Source organism: Hirundo rustica, chromosome 3 (assembly GCF_015227805.2).
Source record: "Hirundo rustica isolate bHirRus1 chromosome 3, bHirRus1.pri.v3, whole genome shotgun sequence".
Classification (NCBI taxonomy): domain Eukaryota; kingdom Metazoa; phylum Chordata; class Aves; order Passeriformes; family Hirundinidae; genus Hirundo; species Hirundo rustica.
In genome coordinates, this window is record NC_053452.1 from 115,870,265 (window position 1) to 115,897,864 (window position 27,600).

Sequence of the window (27,600 nt, forward strand, 5' to 3'; positions counted from 1 at the left end):
TGTCTAGACTGCTAGTCCTAATCAATCACCCCTTAACTCATAACCCTCTTGCCTTATGTGTGTGTTGGTGTCTGTGTGTCTGTGTTTGTATCGGCGTGTCTGTGTGTCTGTGTGTCTGTGTGTCAGTGTGTCTGTGTCTGTGTTTGGGCCTCTGTGAGTCTGCTCTCTCTGGGATTCAGACTCAATTTCAGGGTTGATCCTGCAAACAGGAAAGCAACAGGCACATCCAGTGTGCTGGGAAGGAGACCCTGGCTCTTGTGCCATCCCAGGCTGGGCTCCAGCAGCCGGGTGGGAGCAATCCCCAGGGCTGCAGCTGCTGCAGAGCCTCTGCCAGGAGGCTGGAGCCTATGACAGCACCTTAGGGAAAGTCTCTTTTCTTCCTCCGCAGACATGGCTTCACAGGAGGACACACAAGAGGGGGATTCAAAGACAAAGCTCCTGGCAGAGGCATTTGAGAAGGAAGGATTGGATGCTGGATACTGGCTGCCCAAAGTGTCACAGATCCTGGGGATCAGGTGCAGAGAAGCACTGCAACATCTGGAATATAAAGACTACCTCAGGCTGGAGTGCGAGGTACGACACCCCTGGGAGAAAAAGGCACTCCAGAAACTCCTGAAAATAACAGATGACAAAAAATGTGAGAAGTTGCAAGAGCAAAACTCAGAGAAGACAAAGCAAAGGCAAGAAGTGGCCAAACAAGCCCTGAAGGATCTGACTGAAATGCTCAACAGCTGCAGCCACAGCCAGGATACTGTGAGGGAGAAAGCAGAGACTCTATGGCAAGCCATGGAGATTCCCAAAGAGTTCTGGCCACAACCAAAGAAACCCTTGGCGGATATGCTGGAGAGCATGCAGAAGCAGCTGGAGCAGCAGGATTTGTCAGCAGTCAGGATGGAGAACATCCCTGACACAGAGGTGCTGAGGCGGGCGTCGGGGGGACTGGCCCTGCAGGGCATCTACAGAACCAGCAGACCTGCAGATGTGCTGGCAACACGAGAGCAGCTCCTCAGGGTTCCTGAGGGATTCCGGCTCACTGGTCCAGAGCAAGGATCGCTGCTTGAGAGGAAGGAGTTCTCCTCCTCTGCAGCAGAATCCACTTTCACCAAGTCCATGGAGCAGCTGGGGTTCAGCATGAGCGTTTCTGCCAAAGCCGGATTCTGGGGGATTAATCTGGGATCAGGTGTAGATCACAGCAGCTCCTCACAGTCACAGGACACCCACCAGTCCCACTCCGAGCAGAGTTACTTTTGCAGCACCAAGTACCAGTACATCCCCCTGGCCTCCTGCTACTTCCAAAGACATCAGCTTCGCCTCTCGGATGCGGCTCTGCAGGAGCTGCAAGACATGGAGCAGCTTTTGTGCTTCACTCAAGAGGACAAGGAGGCCCTGCTGGAGAGGTGTGAGAGGTTCTTCAGCAGGTTTGGGTCCCACGTAAACCAGGGTCCCCTCCACTTTGGAGGGATATTCTGGTGGAAGGCATCCACAGAAGGATTCCGAGCAGAGCGGAGGGAAGAGATGAAGCGACAAACATCTGAAGCACTGAACAGCTTTGTCAGGGCCAGCTGGGCAGGCTTTGGGGCCAGTGCCGCGGGTTCCCTGGATGTTTCTAAATCCAGCTCAAAGGCTTCTGTCCTGGGAAGAGCTGGAGACAGTTCCCAGACAGCAATTCATCTCTCGGTGGTCAACACAGGGGGCCCACCAGACACATCTTCTCTTCCTCAGTGGAAAACGGGGCTCATGTCTGATAACACAACGTGGTGCGTTATTGACCGTGGCTTTGAGCTGGTCCCTGTGTGGGATGTCATCCTGTACAATCACAGCAGGGATTTTAAGTCCGTGGGTCAGATGAGCAGAGCCCTCAGGGATGCGTACAAAGAACTGACAAAACAGAGCATAGGCACCATTTTTGGGAAGGAAATAGATATTGCAATGCAAGAGGCCAGAGATTTCATGGGGACTGTGAAGACCTGGGAGGTGATGGTGGATGAAAAAAAGCTGCTTACGTTGATGGAGCTAAAAGATTATCTGAATGCGAGTACCAGGAACCCCAGTGTGTGGATCAACATGTGCCTGTCAGACAAAGCCCTGCAGGACTTCCTGGTGAACATCGTGCGCAGCTGCCAGGAGTCACCTCCAGAAAACACCAGCTCTATCAAGGTTATGTTGAGAAGCCTCCTGGATCCTCATATCTACGCTGTCAAGGACTTCCCTGAGGCTTCCTTCATTATGCAATGGATCTTCCAGGCTGGGCACCAACTTCCCAGATCTCCCAAAGTCTCTGAGCTTGGAGACCTCATCAAAACACTGCAGCAAATGAAGGAGCACATCCATGCTGTCACCTACGCACCAGCAAGCTCTGCTTCTGCCGTTCATGAAGCAAAGATAGAAGCCACCCTGACCAGCAGCCTCGCCATTTATTCCTTACTCCAGTCTCTCCAGGAACGGGCTCAGAAGGACATGGAACTGTTGGTGCTCTTGATTGCGAGCAGCACAGGGTACCAGGTGGAAAGCAGCACTTTCCAGCACCTCCTTGGACACCCAGAAATTCAGTACATGGCCAAGGAAATGGAAGCGGCACATGAGGAGTACGTGAACCTGAAGGAGCAAGATGCCGACAGAGCTGAGGCCTCCCTTCTGCTGTTGGGTCTGACTGTGACACCCGAAAGTCAAGAGCTGTCCCCTGAGCAGAAGAGGGAGCGATTAGTTTTCATGGAAGATCACATGAAAGGCTTGTGGTCCCCACGGATAAAGAATCTCCTCCAAAAGCACAGTGGAGGCACAGACTGGGAGAGGCTGGAACGGGACTTGCATTCCTTGATCAGTGGGTGCTTGGATGAGAAATTGGATGAACAGAGGATGCAGAACATACTTAGAGACCTGGAAGACACTTTTCCAACACCGCAGCCCCCGAGTTGGTCCCAATCCAAGTCAGACAGCGGTGAATCCAAATCTGATGAAGCCATTGCAAACCAGGAGTTCCTGAAATTGCTCAAGCGCCTTGGACTCCAAAGTTACTATCCAAGAAAAATGGGGATGGGAGATTTCTGCACCATCTGCAAGATATCTCTGCAGGACAGCCAGCCCAGCAAGGACACAGAACTGCCATTATACTTCTTGCAAAGGTTGTTAACCGTGGATTACCAGGTGAGGTACCTGACTTGCTGGGATGAGAGCAACCCAAGGCTTGCCCCTGTGCCAGAAACTACAGAGCAAGAGCATGACCTGTCAGACTCCTTTGAACAGTTTCTTGATAATTTGATAGAAGCAGCCCCTGAAGGTGCAGTCAGGGACGGCCATGTGCACCCCATGGACCTGCAGATGGCCATTTTCCATTGCGCTGATGACTTCCTCAGACAGACCCTTGCAACCAAGCTGGCCTTCTGCCAACTGGCGCTGCCTCTGCTGGTGCCCAACCCGTGCACTTCACGCATCGAGTTCCTGCTCTACACCCTCAGCCAAATCCAAAGGAGCTGGAAAGAGGCGGAGAAGTCAGGAAAACAGACTAGAACAAAGAGTTACAATAACAAACTCATCTTTCAGGCACAGATACCCATCGTGTCCTTCATCCGCATTGGCAGCTCGGCCTCCTCTTCCAAGTCTCAGCTCCTGAACGCTCTGCTGAGCAAACGCAAACACGACACTTTCTTCCACCGCCAGTGCAGAGGCAGCACCAGAGAGCGTTTGCTGATGGAAGGGGTGGTGGAGATCGCCTGGTACTGCCCCCGTGGAAGCCCCGATGACACCTTTGAGTGCTGCGTGGCTTTCTGCAACCTGCATGGAGATGCCAGGGATCACGGAGCACAGCTGCAGTTCCTGCAGGAGATATCTGCTGTCAACGTGGCTCTCGTATCTGATTCAGAGCACATGGACATCAGGGGGAAAAAGCTTCTGCAGGACCTGTGGAAGTCACAAAGGCCTTTGATTTGTCTTCTCACGGAAAAAGAGAATGTTTCAGCTGGACGATCCAGCAAAACCATAACAATAGGGATTAAGAACAGAAACGAAGCAGAACTGATGGACCAGCTGACTAAAAGTATCAGGGATCTCCTAGAATTAGGGTCTAATCCACATTTCAGCTTGAATGCCTCTGTGGACAAAGCTCGCCAGCATGGATTCATAGTGGATATAGATCAACCCGCATGTGTGACAGCCAAAGCAAAGGCAAAGGAGCTGGTGGACCTTCTGAAGAAAGAGAAGCTGTCTGAGATCAAATCCCAGCTGCTGCCGCTTCAAGGAAAACTGTGGTACCAGTGGTGCAAAAAGGACAAGGAACTCACTCGCTTGCAGGAGAAGAGGAACAAGAGCATTGAGCATCATCGCAGCCAAATTGAATATGAGAAGAATGTAATAAGAAAAAAGCAACTTGAGCAAGCTTTTCCTCTCAACCCACTGATGAAATCATTCCTTATCTTTCTCCAGACCCAGCCAGCAAATACCAAGAAATACTTCCTTCAGTGGATGAAGGTCTTTATGAGCGAGCTCTCTTGTGGTCGCCTTGAAGAATTGAGGAGAGACTATCATGAGTTATGGTCTGAAATCCTGGCAAAGAAGAAAAGCAAGGAAAAAAGCAGTGTAAATGATCACCTGCTGAGTCGCTTGAATGCCCTCTCTGATGAAATCAACGATTCATCCATCAGCCTGGAGCACCTTTTGAGAGAGATAGGGCAGATCTATGAAGCTCTGGAATATATGGAGACAAAGAATTACAATTATGTCAAATTGCCGGAAATTGCAGCAGAGCTGATGGTTTCAGGGTATCCCGTGGAACTGATGGATGGGGATGCTTCTTACCTGCCCTTGCAATGGGTGGGAGCAATTTTTGACAGCTTAATTGAGAGGCTGGGGGACAAACGAGTGTTTGTGCTCTCCGTGCTGGGCATCCAGAGCACCGGCAAATCCACCCTGCTGAATGCCATGTTTGGGCTGCAGTTCAATGTCAGCGCGGGGAGATGCACCCGTGGAGCCTTTATGCAGCTCATCCCAGTGGGTGAGGAGCTGCAGCAAGACTTGGGCTTTGATTTTGTGCTGGTGGTTGACACAGAGGGACTTCGTGCCATCGAGATGGTCAATAAACAGTCCCTGAACCATGACAACGAGCTGGCCACCTTTGTCATTGGTGTTGGCAACTTGACCGTGATCAATATCTTTGGAGAAAATCCATCAGAAATGCAAGATGTTCTGCAGATCGCTGTGCAGGCTTTCCTGAGGATGAAGAAAGTCAATCTTTCCCCAAGCTGCCTCTTTGTCCACCAAAATGTGGGAGAAATAACTGCCAAGGAGCAGAACATGGAAGGACAAAGGCGTTTGCAGGAAAAGCTGGATGAAATGACCGTGGTAGCAGCTCAGCAGGAATTCTGTGACATCTCCTCCTTCAGCGATGTCATTGGCTTTGATGTGAACACCCACATTCACTACTTTGCTCACCTGTGGGAAGGAAACCCCCCAATGGCACCACCCAACCCCACCTACAGCCAGAACGTCCAGCAACTAAAGAGTAAAATCCTCCAGGCTGCCCAGAAGCAGTCACAGCGAAGCATTTTGAGGCTCTCGAGCCTGAAAGATCGTATTGGTGACCTCTGGAATGCTTTGCTGAATGAAAACTTTGTTTTCAGCTTCAAGAATTCCCTGGAGATTGCTGTGTACAGGAAGCTAGAAAGTGCCTTTAGTCAGTGGACCTGGAAGCTGCGGAGTCACATCTTAGACGTACAGATGAGACTGGACAACAAAATTCGCAATGGGGACTTGCAGAATGTCACCAGAAAACAGCTTGAAGAGCTGGTGCAAGAGACAAGTGATGCCATTGAGAAAGAAGTGGAAAAGTATTTCAGTGAAGACAAAGATCATGAGATACTGGTGCAGTGGAGATCAAGCATAGAGCTGAAGCTGAACGATCTAAAAGAGGCTCTTCTTCATGAAACGAAAAAGAAATGTGAGAATCTCATTGAGCTACAGAAGGAGCAGAGGAAACTGGATGCAAGGAAGTTAGATTATGAAGATGAGCTCCTGAGAAGGAGCAGGGAGCTGGCTGTGACTCTGAAAGGGAAGAGCCTCAGTGAGAGAGAACTGAAGGACAACTTTACTGTTGTCTGGAACAATTGGATTGCTGAAGTCTCCCGTGCTGCTCGTCCTCGAGAACGGGTGGATATTGATGCAGAAATCAAAGATGTCCTTCTAGAGCACTTTAAGGAGCCGGGTTTCCAAGAACGGATCAGGTCATTTCCCAAAGGCAGAGGATTTTCTTTTGACAAGGAAAAACACATCATGAAGACAAAGAATTTTAGCTACATCCGAGATCTTTTGCACTCTTCTAGTGCTGATGTGATCAACTTGCAGCACATCACAGACAACATCATAGCTAGTGTAAGATCAAGCATTGATAAGAAAGAACAGGAGAAACAGGATTACAGTCGAATTTTTATTCATGAAATACTCAATGAAGTCCAGAAAGGTGTGAACTCTGTCCCCAGAGATGCAAAACGTACTTTTAACAGGGAGTATAGCATAGCTTTGTCTGTGCATCTGTGCAAAATGGCAGCAGAAAGGTTTAAAGCCATGCACGAAGCATTCCAAAAGGCAAATGACCCAGTCATGTACCTGAAGAGCAAGAGAGAAGATTTCTTCCAGTGTTTCCAGATTTCCTGCCAAGGAGCCACTTCCATCACAACTTTTGCTGTTTTCCTTTGTGACAAGATTGAACCAGCTCTTCGCCGCTCTGTCTATGAGAGGACGGCTAAAGACATTGCTGAGGACATGCAGGGCAAATTCCCAGATTTCAGGGGCAACAGAGCCAATCTGGAAGTTTCCATAATGAGATACCTGGCAGAACGTGAACATTTTGAGTCTTTCAAGCAGTACCTGAAGTTTCCAAAGGAGTTTTTTCAGAGTTACATTGAGACACGAGTGAAGAGTCACTGTTTAGATGGGAGTGGGAGGCTTGAGAGGTTTTTAGATTCCTCCCTTAATCTTCTCTATCGAAACATCCTGTCAGCTGTTTCTTTATCAACCCAAATTGTCAAAGACAGAAAAGACAGAGAAGACAAAGTCTCTCTTTGGCTGGATGAATTTTGCAGGGAACTGACAGAGGTGATCAGCTTGCCCAGAAGTGACCTGAAGGGCATCGAGCACCAGGAGGTCACAGACATTGAGTTCCTGAGCAGTGTCATGGCAGAAGCTCTGGCTGCCGTGAGGGACAAGCTCAAGAAAGAATTTGCTGATGCTGACATGAACTCGTTTTCAAGGCAGCCTCACACGATCCTGGCGGAGCATTTTTCGGGGTGCTGGGCACAGTGTCCCTTTTGTGGGGCTGTCTGCACAAACACCATGCAGGGACATGATGGAGACCATCAGGTTGTCTTCCATCGCCCACGAGCTTTTACAGGAGACACATGGTGGGTACGTGAGTATGATACACGCGAGCTGGTCATTGATATTTGTTCCAGCCTTGTGTCAAGCAATGCCTTATTCAGAAAAGGTGATGCATCCTATGGCCCATGGATCCCGTACAAGACATACCGTAATGCTGGGCCTCCTTATTCCACTTGGAACATTCTTCCTGACCCGTCCATGCAGCTGTACTGGAAATGGTTTGTGTCTCATTTCAGGACACAGCTGGAAGCTTTGTACAATGGGAAATTTCAGGGAAGAGGAAAAATCCCTGAGGCGTGGTGGAGAATTACCAAGCAACAAGTACTGTCTGAGCTGGAAAGGTGTTAGGCCACATCCACAGGAACGAGGAACCACAGCAGCTTTGCAGTTCAGGAGAACTTTGTACCAGGCTCTCCACAAAATGCATTTACAATGATGGTGCTCTCAAACCCAATGAAGATAAGGGTATCCAAATGCTCCCAAATTTGGAAAATAAGATGCGGTTACTGCAGCCATCACTCAGCAATACCCTCGCTTCATGAGAAAGCCAAAATCCTCTTGCCTTCTTGCCATAAACATTTCCCTCTGCTTTTTCCTAGAACCAAACCAAACCCCCTCCTTGGGGTGATTAACATCATGGCCAAGCCTGAGCCCAAAGGCCAGGGCAAGGGCAAAGGCCACACTCCAAGCACCCCTTGAATCAGCTGCTGTGAGACAAGAAGGGACAGTGCCCCAAAGGCAGTTTTCCTGCAGCAAGGAGATGTCCTGCTTGGAGAAAGGGCTGCAGGACCTGAGGCCAGCTCCATGCTGGCTGCAAGCTGGGCTGCTTGGCTTCTGGGCATCATCCTTCCCTCTCTCATTGCAGCCTCCTGGACCAACTGAGGCTGCTCTCCCAGCAGGAGCTGTTGTGCCTCTGGCCTCTGGAAAGCAGTGACACGACTGCCCCGGGGCTCAGGCAGTGCTTTCACTCCCTGTCTCGGAGGTGCTGTGTCTCTGTCCAGGGCAGCTGCTCCTGCTCAGGTGCCTGGGGCTGCTGCCCTTCCCTCCAGCCCTCAGCCCTGGCAGGAGCTGCTCCTGTCCTTGGCCTCTCAGCTGAGCAAAAGCCTTTGGAATGCCCCATGTGGAGAATCCTGTCTGCCAGCACCTTCTGCAGCAGCCCTGGAGCCAGTGCTGGTGCTGTCCAGGCAGGCTGGTGGCACCAGAGCCGTGCTCTGGAGAAGGTGACACCAGCTGTCTCTGCCCCAGGGAGCTGTGGGGGCTTTTGCTGTGCAGGTGCTGCAACCCTGCTGGCAATGCAAAGGCCAAGCCCTCCTGGAGAGCTGGCTGAAGAGCTGCTTCAGCCTCATCCCCTGCAGGCTCTGCTAATAAAGGAGTTGATTTGGACTGCACTGCTCTGTGTCTCCTTTGTGTTCAGGGGAGCCACAGCTGGGGGTGACTCGAGCTCTGTGTACTGCAGATGGGTAGGGGACAGGGGGTGGCACTGGGGCAGGGGGTGTGGCAGCAGAGGCTCTGCTCCATTCAGGGTCTCTGCTCCAGGAGCAGCTTCACTGTCTGCAGGGAGAGCAGAGAGGGCAGGAAGTCCCAAACCACAACATCCAGGGAAACCAATGTCAGTGGCAGGTGCCAAGGGAGGCAGCACTGGGTATCAAACCTGACCTCTCATATACACAGTGATTCACGGAAATTACTCTACAACTACTGGAGTTGTAAAGTAGGTATGTTTATTTCCGTGCTGAGGCACAAGTGGGGTTTTCCTCCTAAAGCATGTGCAACTCCAAGGACTCCCCTCTCTCTACTTGTTCTCTAAAATATTTCATTTGCATTAATACAGCTTTACATATTCATTACCTAGTCCCACCTTGCCTGGTTTTGTATTAAAATTGGCTTAACAATCTTTTGAGCTTGCTCATTGCCCTCAGGTGGTCCTAGGTGAACTTCATGATGAAGTAAGACATCTTCGGGTTTGAACTTTTCACCTCGTCCTCTTGCTTATGCTCACTGGTTTCTTGGTCACAGTTTGGAGTCGCAAAGCTAGTCTTGGTCCTAACAGTCTTTCTAATCACCACCTCATGCAGGCAGTTTCTTTCTTATTCGCTAGCCTTGCATTCTTTTCATCTTGCTTTTGCAGGTAATGGCCTTGCCTGCCTTTGCAAGCACAGCAAATGTTAATTGAGATACATTGTTAAGACTGTTATCCCTAATTAATCACTCTTTGACTTTTAACCCCCTTGCTTCAGTGGAGGGCTGAGAAGGTTGATCCCATCGAGGATCTGTGCTCTGGAGCTGGTCAGCTGGGAAGCTGCAGGACAAAAGGGGAATGGGCCCAAGCTCTCTCAACCCCAGCCCTGACCAAGGAGTCCTGGAGCCAGTGACAGGAGCCAGGGCTGGGCTGTGTGAGCGTCTGCTGCAAGGGCTGAGTGCCAGGGACTGGGGACACAAGGGCTGGGAGAGGGTTTGGGCTGGCTCCTGGAACCAGACTGGGAGTGGAAGTGCCCCTGGCCATGGTGTCAACTCTTGGGCTCAGTGGCATCACTGTGCTGCTACTGGAGTGTTGGGATCCCAGTTATGTGTTTAGGTTTATCTGAAGCAGTGCTCTTCAATAAATCCCAAATAATGACCAGCGCTGTCAGGGTCCTGAGCACATTTGCTAGAATGGCTGATGGAGGAGGCAAAGGACAAATCTTTGTGTGGAAACCTGAGAGCTGTTTATTGAGCCTCGAAGGGAGTCCAGAGACAAAGACAACTTTGGGCTGAGGGAACAGGTTTAAATAATGTGAAGAAGGGGTGGATCTGAGGGTTAAGGGCCAATGGGAGCAGGCAAAAAGTGGTGCAAGAGGTGGGGCAGCCAACTGGAGGAACCAACAGTGTGGGAGATTAGGGACAGGCAGTCAGAAGATATCGCATTGTATGGGTAGACAGAACCCCTCCCTCAACACTTAGTTGTTTAGTGTCTTTGATAAGGTAAGCAACATGTAGTTTGTAACGTAAGCAGACGGAAGTGAAGTAGCAAACAGAGGTTTTATAACTCCATGTAACCAGTTAATAAATGCCATTTCTGTCCACCACATTGGTGTCTGTGAGCTAATGGACGGAGCAGCTTAGGTGAGGCTGCCGTGTCGTTCCTGGAACCAGGTCGCTACGCCTCAGCGGAGGCAGCAAGTGGTGCCGAAACCCCAGGACATCGCCTGGGATAGCGGGAGTTGCCTGGACGGGTGAACGATGGCCGAGCGGCAGGGCCAGCTCAGTGAGGAGGACGCTCCAGGACCCGTGGGAGAAGGATGGAAGCTCTCGTGAAGGTCGTTTCTCAAATGCATAAGCAGTGGGGGGTTGATTGTAAAGCAAAAGATTTACCCTCGCAGTGATGAGGCTTTTGCAACTTAAAGTCATTGACCAACCGGTAGACATTCTCCACCCAGATATATGGGATCAATGCATGAAAGTTCTGGCCGAAGAGACAATGTCTTCCAGCTCAGGGAAAAACCTTAAATCATGGGGAAAAGTTGTGCAGGCTTTGCAAAAAGCTCTGCAAGAGCAGGAGATCGAGGAAGCTGCACAAAATTGTTTAAGATTTACTCCGCAATTGGGGGTGGGGGCTGCGACGCAAACTTTTACAGAGGGAACTTCTACAGAGGATTGTCGGAGCGTAAAAAAAATGCGATCTGAAGGTCAGCGACAGTATTCAGGCTGTTGATAAGGTTATTACTGCCGAGCACAGAGACTTGGAGGAGCAAAAGCTTCCTCCAAAGCCTTCAAGCCCAGGGTCACCTGCTGAGGGAAAAAGACAGGGACAATTATTTTGGGACAGTTTAGCTGAGGAAGCCAGAAATGCTGCCAGAAATGTTGCCAGAAATGCTGCCGCTGAATTACTGTTAGAAAATGCTGGGGAGGGACCCCCACCCTATGCAGCACAAGATTGCGCTGAATCCCTGGGGGAGGGCAGGAATGCAGTTGGACTGGAATGTTTGTTAGATAACGGGGATGCAGAAGACAAAGAAGGTCTTTTAGATAGCGTGCCCGCTGCCAGCGAAAACAAAGTTTGTTTGATAACGCGGACGCGCGCGAGCAGGAGAAGGGGGGAAGACTCAAAGGGGGAATAAAGCTAATCACAGTGTTTGCCAAAAAATATTTTTTTTTTAAGGGGAGAAGCTCCCACAGCAGGAGGCGGGGGGAGCCCAGGAGGGAGGAGCGGCCCAGCCCTGAGAGAAAGGGGCGAGGTCGGAGCCTGACCAAAAGGCTCCGGAGCCCAGAAGCAGCCAGTCAGGCAACTTCCGACTCTAAATCAGACTCTAGCTCAGAGGACTGGGACAGCCGGTTGTCTGCGGCCGACTCTGGCTCCAGCTCCGATAAAGAGGAAGTAACAGGATATAAAATTAGTAACAACAATGTTTCTACTTGGGTTGAGGGGAAGTCAGAAAAAGAACGAACACCTCTCACAGACTGGAGGAAGATTAAAAATGGCATGCGCCGATTGGGGTTCATCGGCCACAACTGGCTTTTCCAGTCCGAGTGGGGGGGGCAGGTGGAAACCAGAGAACGTACTCACCGGTAAATCCTACGGATGTACAAGCAATTGTTAAAGCAATCACTGACAGAGGGATCAATTCAGCTATGGTTTCTACTCTCATTGATAGTGTTTTTGGAGGGGATGACATGCTCCCATTTGACATAAAGCAAACTTGCAGATTGATTTTTGATGGGGCGCGGATGATAGTTTTTAAACAAGACTGGGAGGACAATTGTGCAAAGCAACTAGCTCTAGTAACCGGCGCAGATCATCCGCTGCACGGTTCCAGCCTGCAGCGATTGATGGGCACAGACCCAACCATGATCACCCCCCAGGCACAAGCCGAGGGCCTACGGGCCCACGAGGTCATGACAATTACCCGTGCTTCCAGGGAAGCCATCCGCTCTGCTTCCAAAGTTATTGCTAAACCATCACCATGGTCCACAATAATCCATTTCTTAGTGTGTTAAATGCTACCTTCTTGTCGTTGAACCAATCCGAACGTTACAAAATCATGCTGGTTATGTTATAGTGCAGAACCCCCTTTTTATGAGGGTGTCGCCCTTGATGTTCCTTTCGAATATTCTGCAGCAGATAATCAACACAACTGTAGGTGGGACACCCCCCGGAGGGAAATTACCCTGAGCCAAGTCACAGGCCGAGGCAAGTGCTTTGGTAATGTAACCTTAGCAAAGCAGATGGGAAACATCTGTGCTGAGTTCATCAAACCTAGTCGAAAGACCAATAAGTGGGCGATCCCATCCGTACCAGGAATGTGGGTCTGTCAACAATCTGGAAGAACCCCCTGTGTGTACCTTTGTAAATTCGATAACGTTGCTGACTTTTGTGTCCCAGTTCTAATTGTTCCTAGAGTCCTGTATCACCAAGAAGAGGAAATTTATCACTTTTTAGAAGAAACCATGCAGCTCCACAAAAGAGAAGTACTGACAGGTATAACCATTGCAATGCTCCTTGGCCTAGGAGCCACTGGTGCAGCCACAGGTGTCTCAGCTCTCATGACCCAACATCAAAGACTTTCTCAGCTGCAAATGACAATTGACGAGGACTTGTTAAGAACTGAAAAATCCATCTCCTCTCTGGAGGAATCTGTCTCCTCGCTTTCAGAAGTCGTCCTGCAGAACAGGCGAGGACTTGACCTCTTGCTCATGCAGCAAGGAGGCCTGCGTGCTGCCTTGAGAGAAGAATGCTGTTTTTATGCAGACCACACCGGAGTCGTGCGAGACTCAATGGCCGAACTGAGGGAAAGACTGGCCCAGAGAAAAAGAGAGAGAGAGGCCCAACAGGGATGGTTCGAGTCATGGTTCAATCAGTACCCATGGCTAGCCACCCTTGTTTCCCCCCTAATAGGCCCTCTTACCATGATACTCTTAGTATTGATTTTCGGGTCTTGCATTTTAAACAAGTTAGTGTCATTTGTTAGAAGCCGTTTAGAGAAAGTCGACACCTTATTTGTCGAACACCAGCAATTACTGTGAACTGCACTTATTACTAACATGTTATATCACTTTTGTATCCTATTATACTAACTTTAACAGCTTTTGCATTTTTTATAACATTTATGCTTTTATAGGTTTTTTACTTAATCGTGGGGGGTTGGGGGAAATGTGGGAGATTAGGGACAGGTGTTTGGAAGATATCGCGTTGTATGGGTAGACAGAACCCCTCCCTCAACACTTAGTTGTTTAGTGTCCTTGATAAGGTAAGCAACACGTAGTTTGTAACGTAAGCAGATGGAAGTGATGTAGCAGACAGAAGTTTTATAACCCCACGTAACCAGTTAATAAATGCCATTTGCTGTCTACCACATTGATGTCTGTGAGCTGGTGGCCCGAGCAGCCTGGGTGTGGCTGCCGTGTTGTTCCCGAACCAGGTTGCTACGCCTCAGCGGAGGCAGCAGCTCACAATCTGGCTGTGCTCAGGAATGTGCATCCTCCAGAAACCTATGGCACCTAGGAAAGCTTGTGTTTCCTTCTTGCTGATCGGTCGGGACATTGCGGTGATCTTACTGATGACCTCAGTGGGAATCTGAAGCCATCCATCCTGCCACTTTACTCCCAGAAACTGCATCTTTTAGGCAGGTCCCTTGATTTTGCTCTTCTTGATGGCAAATCCAGCTTCCAGGAGAATCTGGATGACCTCCTCTCCTTTCTTAAACACTTCCATTGCCATATTTCCCTACACAGTGATGTAATCGATGTACTGTAAATGTTCCAGAGCACCACCCTTTCCACTGCAGACTGATCCACTGCCAGGATCAGTCCATGGCAGATGGTGGGGCTGTGTTTCCATCCCTGGGGCAGTCAGCTCCTGGGGTACTGCATGCCCCTCCCCAGGTGAAAGCAAACTGAGGCCTGCATTCTGCCGCCAGAGGAATGGAGAAAAATGCATTGGCAATGTTGCCTATTCTTTTTCAGCCTTCTGAGTTTGCATTTTTTGTAGTGGAGTTTCTCATGGATTGTAATAGAAACAAAGTGATTGTTTTCACATTCCTCTTTGGAGGAGGGACAATTGATGGACTTCTAGTTTGACCAGTGGGGTTGGAGAGGTGGCAACCTCATTCTCCAATCTCTGGCCACTGTCCAGAATCTATATAAATCGAGATCGACAAATAAACGCTTCTTCTTCTACTCGCTCTTTTGCCCTGACTGCTTTAGTGTCGTTCTTTTTGTGTCCAGTCTAGCAACATCTGGTGGCCCTGAGTGAGGAACTGCAGTCTGTGGATCGTGGTAAGGCTTCCCTGAGGTAAGCCTCCCTCCCCGACGGTTTGTCTGTAGCCTTTGTAGAAATGATAGTTCCTGCATCCTCCGCAGATGATATATTGGTCTTGGACCTCCAGCTAAACTTGCTGGAGAGGAAGCAGGTTTCCGTTTCTGGGGACGATTTTCAGTGGTTGTATTTTTAGGGAAAAGACCAAGGTTTTTTTTCCTAGTGCTGAGAAAGCATTCTCTAAGGAGACTTGGAGCCAGTTAGATGACTATCTGCTCCAGATTTTGTCTGCAGGCTACGATGCAGACATGGTGGAGTTGGTGATATTCTGGAAAGGTTGCAACACAGTGTTAGTGAACTATGCATCTTCTAGTTGCAATTCACTGGGAGATCCTTCTGGCTTGGATGGTGAGGCTGAGGGGGAGGAAAAAACCTCCCTCAGAAGCTGAGGCGGAGCCTTCCTTTCCCCACCGGCCGCTGCACCGGGGGACGTTCCCGTCCCTGGTCACGGGATCGGTTCCCTGGGGCTGGATGGGGCCCACAGCCAGTTGGTCCCAGCCAACCAGCAGATGGGCGGGGACCTGTGGGTTTCTGGGGGTCCTGTGGAGCCGGCTGTGCTGACCCCGCCCCTCCCTACACCCAGGAGGCGGAAGAGTGGGAGGGAGCCGCCCTCCCTCTGCACCTTCCTGGTCCTGGGGGGGAGTGGAGTTTCATTGGCTCCTCCCACGCCTCTACTGGAGTCTGGTTCTGTGACGACTCACTGTCCGCATTGTGGCATTGCCACGAAATACCTCCTTGGGGCAGTGGAAGCCCCGGAGGAGAGGGTTTTGATTGACTCTTCCATCAGACCTGGTCCCAGTGGGTGGGGCATCCGTCCCACTCCACAAGGAGTGGACGGTGCCCACTGTCGCTTTCTGCATTCCCAGTGGGACTCTGCTGAGGGAGGTGCTGGCCGCTCCCCTCCCTGCGCCACCTCAGCCAGGCATGGCGGGTGGCAGCGCTCGCGGAGCAGGGGCTGGCCCAGAATCGAGCGGCCCTGCGTTGTGTCCCCCCTGCCACGGTTTCTTCCCCTCCTGCGCTGCCCATGCCAATCCCCCTGCCATGTGCTGAGCCTTTGGCTGTGCCCCTCCCTGAGTCCCATTCCCTCCCCGGGCTGTGGCAGGGGAGCACCGGGCTGGCCCCGCTCCATCCCGCATTGGGTTCGCATGCCCTGCCTGGACCCACGGCTGGTCCGGCTTTGCCACCATCACCTCCCACAAATGCCAGGGAAGGCAGCAAATGCCAGCCCCGCGATGTTCACCTTTGGCGCAGGCGGAGACACGAATGGTATGATGCCGGTGCCTCCCTGGGGCACAGGGTCCCAGGCTGGTAGGTCTTCTTCATCTGGTTTGTGGACTTTACCCCCATGTCCGGTGACTGTATGTCCGAGAGATCACACGCAGTTTTGGGGGGGATGTGAAAGCCAAAGTCGAGGAGATGGGCAATTGTGACTCGGCACATGGCCCTCTGGAAGGTGGAGATGGATTTTCTAGTACTGCTGGTGCTGCAGGGACTGTGTTGAGGTGCCTCCCAGTAAGGCATCTGCCTCTTTTCCTGTGGAGTCCATGGGATGGGACTTAGCAACTGTGGCTGACTTCCCAGGAGGTTATCAGGCTTTCCCTGTAGTTCAAGGAGCAAATTATAACACCCATCAAGCTTTACCGTAGAAAGCCTTGATGGATCTCTGGGATAAGTTTGGAAAATATGGGCTGGTGTCTGTTGAAGTCATGCAGATGCTTTGAGTTTTTAATGCTGAAGCATTGCCACCTGTGGTGATGCAAAAGTTGTTTTATTATGTTTTTAAGTGTTTTCTGTAGATTTTAGTGTTGTTAGAAGAAGTTGTTTGTAACGGTTTGTTCCGCTGTACCCCCCGTTTTATGTAATGGTTCCTCCCCTATGAGTTGTTATATAACAAGTCGTTTTCTGTCAATCATCCCACTCCCCCACCTGTCCCTGACAATCCTCTTTCTCTCCTCTTGGGCGTCCTGTCTGTCACTTCGGGGCCCTTCCCTGGTTTCTGGAAAGATCCAGGGAGGGCATCAAGTGATAGGCTGGTGCCCGGGAAATCCCCTACCCCCTTCTTGTGGTTGGATGATTGTTTAAGAGTTAACATCCCCTGTTACACCCTCCTGTTCCCTCCTGTTCCCAATTGGCTGACCCGTTGTCACCACCCCTTGATCCTCCCCTGCTTATAAGCTGTTGCAAAGCTTTGCTCGGGGCTCTCTTCAGGCAGCAGTCGTCGGAGGTGGAGCTTCTTGCCAGACTCCCCTTAATAAACCACCTTTCAACCCTGCTTGAAAGAGTCGACCCTTTATCCATCGCCGTGGTCATGACACCATCTGGTTCAGTCGCTGGTGTGGGGGAACCAAGACCCCACAGGGAGGAGGTTGCTTGCCCAGCCTGCAACCCCGACCTAATCGCGTTAGCCGCAGTGTGTGATCTGAGCTAGCCTGTGGCCAGCGCCTGCCAGGCGCAGAGGATACTGCGACAGCGCGTCTGGTGCCCAACGTGAGGCACCCCCCGGTGACGAGGCGGACCCTGCGGCACGGACTGGGGCTGCCGAAGAGCACGAAGAATAGTCCTTGGGCGTCGCGCTACCTCCGGTGGAAGCTGCTCCTACAGCTTGCTCCCGGGGGAGAAGAGGACAGCTGCGGAGCACCTTCGGAGTCCTCTTCAGGCGGCAGACCAATAACCACAGGTTTCACCAATCCCAGGAGGGGGTAAGAATCCGCGAAAAGCAGTGCTTACTTTTGGTGGGGTTTTCCCCGGGAGAGGGAGACCCAATTGGGAAGGAATCCTTGTGTAGGATTCTGGCTGCACAGCCCAGGGGGTGGAGGCAAGCCCCATTCCCCTGTTGGAGACCCTCCTGTTGATCTTCTTTTCTTCTCTTTTGTTGTCTAACCTTTTAGTTCAGTGCGAATCGAGTTCACCTGGTGGCCGGTTGATGGGTTTTTGTGGCCACCGATTTTGTTTTTGCGGCTCCCCGAGTGAGTGGGAAGGGGTCTCTTACTCGGTTTTAGGAGGCTGATCCGCAATTGGTTTTAAGTTCTGTTTTGCGTTTGCCTGGGCGTTAGTTTGGGGGTGACAATTTTTGGGGAGAGATGGGCGTAAAACTCTCCGTCGCCCAAAAGGGTATGTATTATAGTTTTGTTTCAGTAGTTCAGAATGCCCAATTGAAGGTTTCTAAGGGTGAGTTAAAGAAGTTTGTCCACTGGCTGTTTTTGCATTTCCCACAGATGTCTCCTGACCAAATCTACACCGCCAAATTTTGGGGCGCTGTAGAACGGAAATTGGTACAATTGGCAGGGTCAGGAGACAAAGACGCTCCAAACTATTTTAATTTGGCTGCACAGCTCAGTTCCGCAATTAAATCTCAGAAAGGAGTGCTAAAAGGGCCAGGTGGTGGGCAACTGTCCCCTTGTTCTCCTATGCCTTCTCCCAAATCCCCTCGACCCCAGAAGGGCATCTTGAAGGGAGCAGCAGGAACTCCACCTGCTAGCTCAGGCTCCCCAAAGATTCCTGGATCTCCCCGCCTGAGCAGTCTTGGCCGCACTGCTCAGGGTCTCTCGAGTGGCCAGGCCGCTCAGCAGTTCTCTCCATCTTCTCCTTCCCCAGTTACTAAGCCCAAAGTTCATTTTAGTTTAGAGGGTGAGATCCAATCTCAAGATGGCTCCCCTCTCCCTTGGTCACAAGATGGTGGAGGCCACATGGCGCGGTCCTCCCCATCCCCCATCCCTTCTTCTTCCCTCTATCCTTTTCTTCCTGCCAACCCTTCACCCAATCCCTTCCTACCCGTGGCTCCTCCTCTTCACCACAAAGCACCTCCTTTCTCTCCGCCTTCCCCAAAGGCTCCTCCAAAAACTCCTCCCTACTACCCTGCCCATGTGAATGCCCCTATGACATCATCCTCAGCCCAGACCACACCCCCTCCCAGAAGGTGTGCCTCTTGGGCTTCTGGTTCCCACGCCCCCTCTTCCGGTTCTCACAATCATAGTCCGGAAGATGTGGAGCTGGGGCCTGAACCCATGGAGCCGCCTCAGCCCTCACCTGTCCCATCCCTTGCGCCTGTTGTTTAGAAAAACTCCCGTGGAGGGCACAACGTGCGCGCGGTCTATCACCCTTTCCTGCAGTCCACCATCCGTGACCTATGCAAGGCCCACCAAGATTATGGGCGGGAGAGTCCCTGTTTCAGAGGCCTTCTCTTCTCCGATCTTGGTGGAGCCACAGTTGTCCCAGCGGATCTCAAGCAGCTGTTCTCCTGCCATATGAACTCCACAGAGTTCAAACACTGGGAGGCGGCATGGAAGCAGCTGCTGAGAGACACCCTGCCAGGTCTCCTCACTGACCCAGAAACTGCGGTCGATGAGGATGGGAATGCCCTTACCCTTGAACACCTAGTGGGTAAGGGACATTGGGGTTCTCCGATAGACCAAGCCGTGTCCATCCCACTTAAAGCCCTCCACGTAATACGGGACAATGCATTAACAGCCTTTTTTGGGATGGTCCCCGACGGCCCAGTTGTTCCCTATTCTAAGATCGTACAGGGACCTAAAGAGTCTTTTACAGAGTTGTTAGAGCAGCTCACCCGAGCTATTGAAATTCAAGTGCCAAATGCGTCAGTGAGAGAGGGCATCCTAAGGGAAGTGGCGTTTGCAAATTCGAATGTGGTGTCGAGAGACGCAATTCTGAGTCTTCCTTTAGACACCCCTCCGACCATTCAGGAGATGCTACAGGTGTGCCAAATCAAGGTGCTGTTCATGCAAGCAGGTGACACCGACCACCGCTCAAGAGCTCCGAAAGTTGCTGCCATTGATGTCACCCGGCCGTCCTCAACACCAATTCCCCATAAAAGACCTTATGTGCCTAACAGGCAGCGTTGCTACCTCTGTGGGGATGTGGGACATTGTGCATCACAATGCCCTTTGAAAGAAGAAATAGAGGCCCTGAAAAACAAAAAAGGGGGAGGAGGGAGAGATGGGTCGTTGGACCAGAAGCCCAACCAAAAAAACTAGGGGGGGAGCGCACGTCCACCCGGCGCGATGAGAAAAATAGGGTGGACCAGGCAGGAGGGGGAGAGAAAAGGGGGAGGAGCACCAATGATACGCTGCCTGATCCAGCAAAAGGCAAGAAAAACTATTTACCGGATGTGACAAAATTTTCTGACCATGACCTTTCATTACCTATTTTGACTACTGGTTCAGTTCATCAACCTCATAGGTTGCGGCTCTCCGAAGGCTTGCATCTAAAGGACGCTGACTGGACCTTTGTCTCGGTGAACACTGAGGATCAGGGTGCCTGGCCTGCCGTTGAGGGTGAGTTCATCGTTATCGGGGATTGCAAACACACACCGCAAGAGATCGAGATCCTACCAGCCACACTAGTCAACAATCCTGGGAGCATCATTCTCTGGCTGTGCTGCACCTACCCACCAACTTACCTACCGAAAGGACAGATAATAGCTCAGATAATTCCCACCCGAGGGCCCAACAACACACGAGAAGCCCCGGTGGCTTGCCCGGTGCAAGCCATCACTGAAGAAAGGCCCCAGGTGGCCTGTGAGTTTAGCATGGGTGGGGAGGCCCTGAAAATCACGGGCCTTTTGGACACTGGGGCAAATGTGACTATTGTGCCTGCTAAAGACTGGCCGTCACATTGAGCTTTGCAGGATGTGATTGGACACATTCAAGGTGTAGGAGGACTTCAATTGGCAAAAGAATCAAAAAGCGTGGTACAAATTAAGGGGCCGAGAGGGCAATTAGCTAATATCCGCCCTTCTGTTTTGAATTACAAGGAACCTTTGCTTGGCAGAGATCTCATGGCCCAGTGGGGGGTCAAAATTGACATACCCGACCCCTTGCAGTGTTTTTCAACAGCGGTCGCTGAGGAGCGCCCTACCCAGGAACTGAATTGGCTAACAGATTCTCCAGTTTGGGTAGAGCAGTGGCTGTTATCAAAAGAAAAATTAAAGGCACTCGAGGAGCTCGTGAAGGAGCAGTTGGCCAAGGGCCATATAGTAGAAACCAACAGCCCTTGGAATTCTCCTGTTTTTGTGATGCAAAAGCCGGGGAAGGATAAGTGGCAGCTCCTTCAGGACCTCCACCAAATTAACAATGTCATAGAGGACGTGGGATCTCTCCAACCAGGGATGCCTTCCCCAACCACGCTGCCCGAAAATTGGCAATTGGCAGTGATTGATATGAAATATTGCTTCTTTCAAATTCCCCTGCACCCTAATGATGCCCCACATTTTGTGTTCTCGGTTCCCACCATCAACTGAGAAGCCCCAAGGAAACGCTACCATTGGCGGGGGCTTCCACAAGGAATGAAGAACAGCCCAGTCATCTGCCAATGGTATGTGGCTTCCTTGCTGTCCCCTGTCCGCGCAGCTGTGGACAAGGCCATCATCCATCACTATATGGATGATGTCCTTGTGTGTGCCCTGAATGATGACGTTCTGTCCCACGTGCTTGACCTCACAATCAATGCATTGATTGCTGCAGGGTTTGAGCTGCAAGAGGAAAAGGTTCAAAGGATGCCACCTTGGCGATACCTCGGTCTGGAAATCAGCAAGCGGACCATTGTGCTGCAGAAATTGGAGATCAGAACAAAGGTTAGCACCCTTGCGGATGTCCATCTGCTGTGTGGGGCGTTGAACTGGCTGAGGCCCTGGCTAGGTCTTACCACCGAAGACCTGGCCCCCCTTTTTGATTTCTTGAAAGGGGGAGAGGAGCTCAGTTCTCCTAGGGCCCTTACCCCAGAGGCGAGGAAAGCTTTAGAGAAGGTTCAGGACTGTATGTCCTGAACCAATGTGACCCGGGCCTGCCTTTCAAATTTCCCAATAATAATGGGAAGACTGCCACACCTCCATGGGGTGATCTTCCAGTGGAAGAACATTGCCAGGAAGGACCGAGGCGGGGAGGATCCACTCTTAATCATAGAGTGGGTCTTCCTTAGCCACCAAAGGTCCAAGAGGATGACCCAGCCACAGGAGTTGGTTGCGGAGCTGATCCGGAAGGCCAGATCCCGGATCAGAGAGTTGGCCGGGTGCCATTTTGCTTGCATCCACATTCCAATTAGTTTAAGATTGGGCCAAATTACAAAGGCAATGTTGGAACCCCTGCTTCAAGAGAACGAAGCACTGCAGTTCACCTTGGATTTCTTTACAGGACAAATTTCTATTCATCGGCCTGCCCACAAAATTTTTAACCGGGATGCCAAATTTGTGTTATCCTTGAAAAGCATTCAGAGCCAGAAACCTCTCAAAGCCCTGACCGTGTTTACTGACGCGTCCGGAAGGTCCCACAAGTCAGTCTTGACTTGGAAAGACCTCAAACTCAGCAGTGGGAGGCAGATGTTGCTGAGGTGGAAGGATCGCCTCAAGTTGCTGAGTTGGCCGCAGTTTCCCGGGCGTTTGAGAGGTTCTCCGAACCATTTAATCTGGTGACTGACTCTGCTTATGTAGCGGGGGTGGTATCCAGGGCGGAAGAAGCCATTTTGCAGGAAGTGTCCAACATTGCATTGTTCAACTTGCTCTCACAACTAGTAAAGCTTGTCTCCCACCGAGAGGAACAATTTTATGTGATGCACACAAGATCGCACACTGATTTGCCAGGGTTCATTGCAGAGGGAAACAGGAGGGCTGATGCTCTCGCTGCCCCTGCTGCAATGGCCCCGTTGCCTAACATCTTTGAACAAGCAAAGCTCAGCCACCAACTCTTCCACCAAAACACGCCTGGTCTTGTTCGCCGGTTCCACCTTACCTGCGAACAGGCCAAGGCTGTCGGAAAACAACGGGAGACAAGCCACATCTGATGATGATCAACAAGTCTCAGCTTTATTTAGATTAATAGCAAATTTATAGTGTCAATAATTAGTTCATACATATTACAAAACTATAGCTCATGATTGGCTTATGATATTTTGACGCATGTTCTTCCTGTAATCAGCCTTGCAGTTACAATTTTCTTAATCTAGCATTTTCAGTTCCTTAGCCTAGCATTTTTCAGCATTTTTGTACTAACAACACCCTTGTTGTTGTATCATTCTAGTGCTCAAGGATATTATATCCTTGTTAATCATCACATACACCACATAGACATAGTTACATTCTAACCGACTTAACAGTATCATGGCCCTTGCTGTGCAGCCATGCATCAGAAAAATTCTCCACAGAAAGATTCTCCACACTTCCCCCGTTTTCTTTAAATTGCACAAGGAGATGCTGATTAAACATTTTCTGAACTCCTTGTTGTATCAAATTTTGCAAGCAAATACAAATACAAGGCAAACAAATAATCAACAAAACAATCACAATGCCTACTACAATGACTATTTTTATCAATGCCTACTACAATGACTATTTTTATCATTGAGGTCAGCCAAGGTCCTAATCCCAAAGAAGCGAGCTATCCGTCTAAACTCCACCCCTGTTGCAATTTTAATTGTTCTGTCAATTTCTGTAAACTTGATGTTTGAGCATGAATGGACTGAGAATGGTCAGACAAATTCATACAGCACATTCCTTCAAACTCCTCACATCCGTGACCTTGTGCTAAAAGCAAAAAATCAATCGCGGCCCTGTTTTGCAAAGTAGCATGCCTGACCGAATCTACATCTACTAATAAGCTACTTAAAGCAAGAGACGTGGCATTAGTTTGTTTTGCCAGCTAACACCCTAATTTATTAAGAGTAGCCAAGCTCTGAGCTGTTCCTACTCCTGGGGCAAGGATGGATGCAGCAATTATTTTATCTGGGGACCAAAATTCCATGTCTGATTTACACTCCAATGTAAACTGATGGACCATTCTTTTTGTTCGCATCCGAGCACCTGTTCGATGTAAAATCATAGATGTGTTCGGGGTGAGCAATGATAGTCGTCCTAATGTGCATGGACCACCTTTCATCTGAGAGGGAATGCCTGCCCAGGCCCTGTCACCACAAATAAAAAACATTCCAAAAGGTAATTGGAGTGGTGCTAAAGTAGATACAGAAACAATAGGAGAAGTATAGTTACACCAAAGTGTGGAATTTCGATAAACTGCTAAAGAAGAGTTAACTATTGTAGAATAGTTTTTTCCAGAACGTAAAGTTCTACTGGTAAAGTTAAAAACAACACATCCATCAGCCTGAACTGATCCTAATAACTCAATCTCTTGTGGCTCTAAGGGTGCTAAAGGTAGATAAGGCACCCATTTGTCCCAAGCATCCACTGTTTTTCGGGAATTGTTCCTTTGACAAGTAGGGATCCGTGAAGGGCAAGGCCATTCATCAACAGGCAATCCTACCAAACATGTGGAAAAAGGATTTCCAGGGGATGAAAGAGAAAGACATATTGCTTCCTGATTGGTTAAATTAGCTAAAGTGACCCATACATTTGTTTTTGGCTGTGGGGGAACCCACCAAGCACTTGCTATACAGGAACAAAAGAACAGTAGGTACAAAACTCTCATGCTATTATCTGTACAACAAAAGCAACAACAACAACAATAACAAAAAAATTATTAATCCTTAATTAACATTTCGCTAAACAGGCTATTAAAAGTACAAAATGGTCTATTGTATATATACAGAGGGTAGGTTCAGTCACTGTCAACAGGAACTTCTGATGAAGGCGAACCAAGCTGTCTAGGTGTAACTGAGGATTCCTGATGCCCTCCACTTTGAGGTTTTGATGCTGGCTTCGTCCACCGAGCTGGAATCCACTCAGGTCCTGTAGGGGTAGAAACACAAAGATATCCTCTTCCCCAATACAATACTTTCACTGGACCTTGCCATAAACCTGTCTTCAAACATTTGTATCTAACCCAGATTTCTGTTGGTTCTGTCTTGTTCTCACTAGGGCTGTCAAAATGTGTGATAACTGCTGGTACCTTTGATGATCCAAATACACACAAATAGTTCAATACAAACAATGTTTTAGCCACACATTCCTGAATATCTGTGATACGGCTAAATTTTTCAATATAAGTTTTTAAAGTACCATTTGCTCGCTCTACAATTGCCTGCCCCCTAGGATTATGCGGTATTCCTGTAACATGCTTCACACCCCATTGTTTCAAAAAGGTTTGAACCCTGCTACTGACATAAGCTGGACCATTGTCTGTTTTTAGCTTTCGACAAACTCCCATGACTGCAAAACAACTAGTTAAATGTCTAATTACATGAATAGCCCTTTCACCTGACTGAGGCGTAGCCCAAATATAATGGCTGTATGTATCAATTGTCACATGAACATATTTCAGGCGACCAAAACTATTAACATGCGTGACATCTGTTTGCCACAGTTCATTGGCCATTACTCCATGAGGATTAACTCCTGTCCCTAGCCCTAAACCTCCATTATGGTGACAGCATATGGGACAGCTTCTAACAATTGCAGTGGCTTCTGCATGTGAAATGTGGAATTCTTTCTGAAGTCCTTTTGCGTTCTGATGGAAAATGGAGTGAGCCTCTCGTGCTAACACATGTTGAGGCAATGGCACGGTTATGGCTGTAGATACCAGTTCATCAGCTCGCTGATTTCCTTCTCCTAAACCAATGTTCCATTTATGACTCCGAATATGAATTACTGCATAGGGTTGTTCTCGCTGGTGCAAAGCTTTATTCAACTGCATCAAAAGCTGATAGAGTCTCTGATTTTGCACTTCTTTGATAAAGGCATCTTCTATTTGTGCAACAATATCTGCCACATATAGTGAATCAGTCACTACATTAATTGGTTCTCTGAAATGAGATATTGCCCAGACCACAGCAAAGAGCTCTAGTGTCTGCAAAGTATCGGCTTCTTTCGCTGACAACATTTTCTTTTCCCAAGACCCTTCTTTCTGCCATGTAATGGCAGCCTTACGGGATTTCTTTCCAGTGTCTGTATATACAGTAAGTGCTCCCGGTATGGGCCTGTCACTTCTTTTAGGAACTAACATCCATTTCTGCATCCCTACCCATTTCAGTGGAGGCTTGCTGTTATTAGGTGCGATAGTACTAGTGCTGCCTAATAGCGCTTCCTGTAATTCAACAGAATTAACCAAATACCGATCTAATGTATCTCGTTGCAGTGGCAGAAAAATGGTATCGGGCTCCAAACCCATAACTTGTACTACACGTTGACGTCCTTTCTTGATAAGTAGACTCAATAGCTCAATTTTTTGCCATATAGTCTTTTGTTGTTGTAGTGGAGGCATAACCCATTCCAGCACCCATTGTTCCCCTGTTCTCTTGAGATGCTGGACTAATGCACTTATAAAATGAGTGGGGCCCAGCCATATGGCTAAGTCAACAGGAAGATCTAAAGTTCTCCGGCGAACCTGGCCCTGCAGAATGCACTCAGCAATGAGTTGAATTACCTGCTGCTGTTGAGGGGAAACAGTCACTTGTTATGTGGGGTCAGTCCCTTTCAGCAAAGGACTTAATTGATCAATTAGTTCATTAGGAATTCCAATTATAGGCCTGAGCCACTGTAAATCCCCTAACAGTTTTTGTGCATCATGTAATGTAGTAATGTTGTGATGAAATTGCAGCTTTTGGGGAGTAACCGTCTGTTCTGTTAAAATCTATCCTAAATACTTTCATGGAGAAGATTGCTGGAATTTTTCAGGGGCTACAATCAGAGCTTGTTTAGCAAGAGTCTGTTGAATTTGGTGAATTTGTAAATCCGAAAAGGGCTGAGGTTGTGCAAACAAAAGGTCATCCATGTAATGATAAATGATAACTTGAGGCCACTGCTGCCTTAGAGGTTGTAGGGCAGCATTAACAAAAAGTTGACACAAGGTGGGGCTGTTGCGCATGCCTTGAGGTAACACAGTCCATTCAAACCTTTGATCGGGGTGCTGACGATTTACAGCTGGTAACGTAAAAGCAAACCTAGGTGTACCTTGAGGATGCAATGCTATAGTGAAAAAACAGTCTTTTAAGTCCACTATTAACAAAGGCCAATGTTGAGGCAACATAGCTGGGTTAGGCAAGCCTGGTTGAAGAGCTCCCATTGGTTCTATTTGGGCGTTCACTGCACGAAGGTCGTGAAGCAGTCGATATTTTCCAGGATTTTTCTTTATAACAAATATAGGGGTGTTCCATGGGCTGGTAGACAGTTTCAGGTGACCTTGTTGAAGTTGCTCTTGTACTAAGGCATGTGCATGTTGTAAGCTTTCCCCTTTCAATGGCCACTGCTTAACCCACACCGGAGTGTTTGTATTCCAGGTGAGAGGAATGGGGAAAGTCCAAGCAGCAGCTATTATCTCAAAGGTTGATCATTGGTGAGAACAATACCAAGTTGTGCCAACACATCTCATCCAATTAAACACTGTACTGTAGGTGGAAGTGGTGTAATTGAAAAGGATGCTTGTGCATATTTCCCATCAATGACTACAGTGAGCGTCGGTGTTTGACTAGCTAGAGTCATTCCTCCTACTCCAGTCACTGTTGTGGCAGCTGCCTGCAGAGGCCAATCATGAGGCCATTCACTTGGAGCAATAATGCTGGTATCCGCTCCAGTGTCCAATAATCCTATAAGTTTTTTAATCTGTCCATTGAGGCAGAGCTCAACTGCCCTCTGAGGTCGTGTAGAAAGATCTATGGTTAATAATGTTAGTCCTCCTGTAGAGCCAAAACCCTCTTGATTTCTTGCATCATGTCGCATAGGAGAAATATCTTTCGCCAGTTGAGGAAGGGGTATTAATTGTGCCAGTCTTTGTCCCTTTTTTATCTGCGGGGGGGGTATTGAGTATAAGCCATAATCATAATTTCTCCACAATAATCTGCATCAATGACACTAGGTAAAACACACAATCTCAGCATAGTCGTGGAAGAGCGCCCTAGCAAAAGTCCACCTACTGGTTGTCCATTGATTATAATAGGTCCTATAAGTCCCGTGGGGATCTTGAGAGGATTTGTGGTCATTATAGTGACATCTACTGCGGCTGCCGCGTCCATGCCGAGGCTCCCGCTGGTGGTTGGTGGCAGTTGTTTGT

General features: G+C 49.2%; 1 protein-coding gene across 2 annotated transcripts in view; it reads left to right on the top strand.

Moving 5' to 3' along the window:
• Positions 1–27,600, top strand: part of LOC120750266 (interferon-induced very large GTPase 1-like) — a 75,346-nt gene that overhangs the window by 19,863 nt on the left and 27,883 nt on the right. The window contains exon 3 of one of the 2 annotated variants that reach the window (XM_040058717.1): positions 389–8,800. The exons of the other annotated variant lie outside the window; for it this stretch is intronic. Coding sequence (XP_039914651.1) covers positions 391–7,713 — 7,323 coding nt within the window. The 5' untranslated portion in view covers positions 389–390 and the 3' untranslated portion in view covers positions 7,714–8,800. Of the gene's footprint in view, positions 1–388; positions 8,801–27,600 lie in introns of those variants that run through there. 2 annotated transcript variants of the gene reach the window in all.